Raw genomic sequence first — 3,814 nt, forward strand, 5'->3', positions numbered from 1 at the left:
ATGAGTCTTAGGACAGCTCCTTGTGAAAGGGCACTTCTCGGATTGGAAAACTCTTCGCGAAAAGGTACGAATTCACAAAATTCGACCTAAACCATATATGTAGTGCTCTGTGTGGTGAAGATGATGGTGCAACTCTCTAGTTGAAATGATGTCTCTAGCTAGCTCAAAAGTCTAGCTCAAGTCAGCTATGAGCTCAGAGGTCAGTTGGAAACTTTATCTCAAAATGTTCTTGAGCTGTCCCGGAGTTGTCCTAGTCAAGTTTCTTTAGCTTAATGACTCCAATTCTAGCTTTAAGTCAGCTCCCATCATGTGGCCGAACATGTACCTACAAAAGAAAGCATAATATAAGCTAAGTATTTAAAGATATAATTATGTAAATATGTGGTTCATAATAATAACTTCATAAATTCATAATATCATCATCATAACTATAAATATAATGTACGTAAGCTATTATCATAACTATGGTATAAAGAAAGATTAAGTTAAAGAAAATCCCCCTTAGATTATTGAGAAAGGTTAGAGATGCAAGTCCATTTTTGATGCTGAATTGGATCACATCATAATTGCATCACATGTCCTCAACGTGTGACTCTGAGTTTTAAATCGGTCCTTAAATTTTTAAATGTTCCATTTTGATCCCCAAATTATGACTATCATTCTAAATTAATCCTCAAACTTTTGAGGATTTCATTTTCATCCCTAAACTATGACATTCATTCTAAATTAGTCCCCAAACTTTTTGAACAATCCAATTTCATCCCAAGCATATGCATATACTAATCACATCCCTTGTTAATAAAATCGTTAGGCCAAGTTATATTATTATATGTTTGAAAAAACAAAATCTAGGTTAAAATATGGTCGAAACTTATTACATGTTTGGATGAATTTGGGGATAAAATTGGAATATTTAAAAGTTTAAGGACTAGTTTAGAAAGATTGTTATAGTTTAGGGATGAAATTAAAATGTTCAAAAGTTTAATTAATGATTTAAATTGAGAGTCATAGTTCGATGATGAAATTAGAATATTCAAAAGTTTAACAACCAATTTAAAATGAGAGTTATAGTTTAAGGACATAGGATGCAATTAACTCTTAAAAGAATATCATTTTATTTATACATCTTAGTAAACAAGAAGTTCTCCATACTAATTTTGACAACACTAGGATAATTTGCAACTAAACGGCTAAGTTTCATTTTGAAAAATGATGTTGAGAGAAAATATTAATATTAAATATTAAGTCTAGCAGTTTTCTTAGAAAAGATTTAAAAATAATATTTTATATTAATTTCATTTTATATATGTGAATTAGAATTTTTCATCTCACTAACTATGCTTAAAGAGCGTTTATTTACAAGTTCTTTAATAACTTTTCTTTTACATATCGATGATGTTTAAAAGACATTTATTTAAAAATAGAACATAATAAAAACTGATAAAATAATAAAAAATAGTTTTTTTTTCCAAAAATACTTTCGTTTAATCCAAATTCATTAAATTAAAATATTTGTTAAATAAAAACACACAATTGTGTTAAATTTAGAACAGATTTATTACTATAATAGTAGTGAATTAAAAAAGAACAAACAATTGTGTTAAATCTAGTATAGATTTATTACTATAATAGTAATGAATTACTTGCCATAATGAGTAAATTGGATTATCCAAACAACCATCATTTATTTTTTATTTACCTAAAAGGGATATGCATTATTCTAGTCATCAAAGGTTTATGTCACCTTACTCACTATATAAAAGGGTCATTGAAAATTGTTTTCATTCAACCTTAATCTCTTTTTCACCCTTTACTAAAAACAGTTTTGCTAATTGCTTTCCAATCAAATAAAATATTTAAGTCTACAAATAGAAATGACAAGAAACAAGGTTAAGCTCGCTTGGATTACCAACAACACTATCCGTCGAGCTAGCCTCAAGAAACGAAGGCTAGGGTTGGTCAAAAAGGTCAAGGAGCTGACCACTCTATGTGGCATAGATGCTTGTCTTCTCATGTACAACCCGGGGGAACAGGAGCCAATGGCGTGGCCTTCACCCGATGAGGTGAAACAACTTATTGAAAAGTTTCATCTTGTTCCAGAGCTGGAACGCACGAAAAAAACGATAAACATGGAGACACACGTGAAAGAAATGCTTTCTAAGGTGCAAGATCAGCTTATAAAGCTCAATATAAAGAATAAGGAAGAAGAGGTAGGACAGTTTATGCATCAAATGCATCGAGGAAAGATGATGGATGGTTTTAACTTGAATGAACTAGATGCATTGATTTGGTTCGGGGAAACAAGGAACAAACCTAAGAAAACGAAGTGAGTATTATAAACAAGTTCCCTACACATTAGTTGGGCCCTCCGAGGGAGATGTTCCTTTACAACCACCACCTCAAGAACCTACTCCAACTGCAGATTATGAAATTGGCAGTTCCAGTGCAGGCGTTGGGGGTAATGAGAGGGAAGTTGTTGAGCCTTTGTCTTGGGACGATTGGTTCCACAACCTTATGAACTCCAATGAGTTCATAGTTGGAGCTAGTAGCAGCAACCTGTGGAGTGACATGGGCACAACTCAATATAACACATATGTTGCACCTGGAAGCTTAAATGTTTCTCATGCTGACTTGGGGCTGTTAGGACCTTCAATTGGTGGTAGCTCAAGTGCTGCTGCAGAACAGGTGCTGCCAAGGCATCCTTATGGTAATGGATCCTCAAGTGCTGCTGCAGAAGAAGTGTCGCCAAGATATCCTTTTGGTGGCGGCTCCTCAACTACTACTGCAGAACAGGTGCCAACAAGATATCCTCTTGGTGGTGGGTCCTCAACTGCTGCAGAACATGTGTCGCCAAGGCATCCTTTTGGAGATGTTTCCTCAAGTGTTGATGTTGCTGATTTAGGTTTACCCCCATTCGGAACTTTAAACACCCCTATGGTTGATGCAGATATGACCGAAGGTGATTATTTCAACCTTTTCGGGGGTCATGATATGGGGCCAGGACATTACCCATTGGGACCAGTGGGAAGTGGTTCCCCTAAAACTAATCGTGGCGTCCCAACAAGCAGTGGTGAAATGTGACCATTTGATGACATAAACTAGCACACCAACTTTTCTCCCTGGAATTCCATTTATTTGCTAAAAAAATATTTGTCATGTTGATTTATCCATAGTAAGTAGTCATATTCTTGAATATGACTTAATTAATTAGTTTTTTTTTCATGGTGAGATTGTCATTTTTTATATTGTTATTAATTTTATTTTTCTTTTATTTAACTTGATTTCAGCAAATTTATGATTCAATAAAATATAATATTCTTGTCCTCAATTTTTTCTTTGAAAAATATATGGATACTATCATTATCATTTAGACTAATATAAATATAAATTTATTTATTCATCATACACAAAAACTGTCCATATTATTTTTGACAATATCAGATTAATTTATTCTCTTTTGGTTGGAGACAACAAAACAACTAAATTTCCTTTAGATTAATACTAAATATTAACGGTAAATGTTCATTTGCAAAATAAATTATTATTATTTATTATTTTATATATTATTATATTAATTTAATTTAATATAGGTAAATTAGAATTCTTCATCTCTCTGATGATAACAATAAGTAGGAAATTAATCTAAGGAGAAAAAAACTAGATCCAAGTCAGGAGGTTTACCCATAGATTTGAATTTTGAGCCCTAAAAGAAGCTTGCAAAATATCAATGAAGTTCAACATGAATCACTACCGAACAAATAGTAAAGATAATATAATTTGAAATAACAAAATTTTAATTAATTATCAAATCAAT

General features: G+C 32.3%; 1 protein-coding gene across 1 annotated transcript; it reads left to right on the forward strand.

Annotated features, from left to right (window-relative positions):
* Positions 1 to 1,874: 1,874 nt before the first annotated feature.
* On the forward strand, positions 1,875 to 3,081 carry LOC120131259 (agamous-like MADS-box protein AGL28). The gene is made up of 2 exons (XM_039148290.1): positions 1,875 to 2,256; positions 2,360 to 3,081. Exons 1-2 carry the CDS (start codon positions 1,875 to 1,877, stop codon positions 3,079 to 3,081), a joined length of 1,104 nt encoding a protein of 367 aa, XP_039004221.1.
* Positions 3,082 to 3,814: the final 733 nt, after the last annotated feature.

The sequence above is a fragment of the Hibiscus syriacus genome, unplaced genomic scaffold (assembly GCF_006381635.1).
Source record: "Hibiscus syriacus cultivar Baekdansim isolate YM2019G1 unplaced genomic scaffold, ASM638163v2 tig00110551_pilon, whole genome shotgun sequence".
Taxonomy (NCBI): domain Eukaryota; kingdom Viridiplantae; phylum Streptophyta; class Magnoliopsida; order Malvales; family Malvaceae; genus Hibiscus; species Hibiscus syriacus.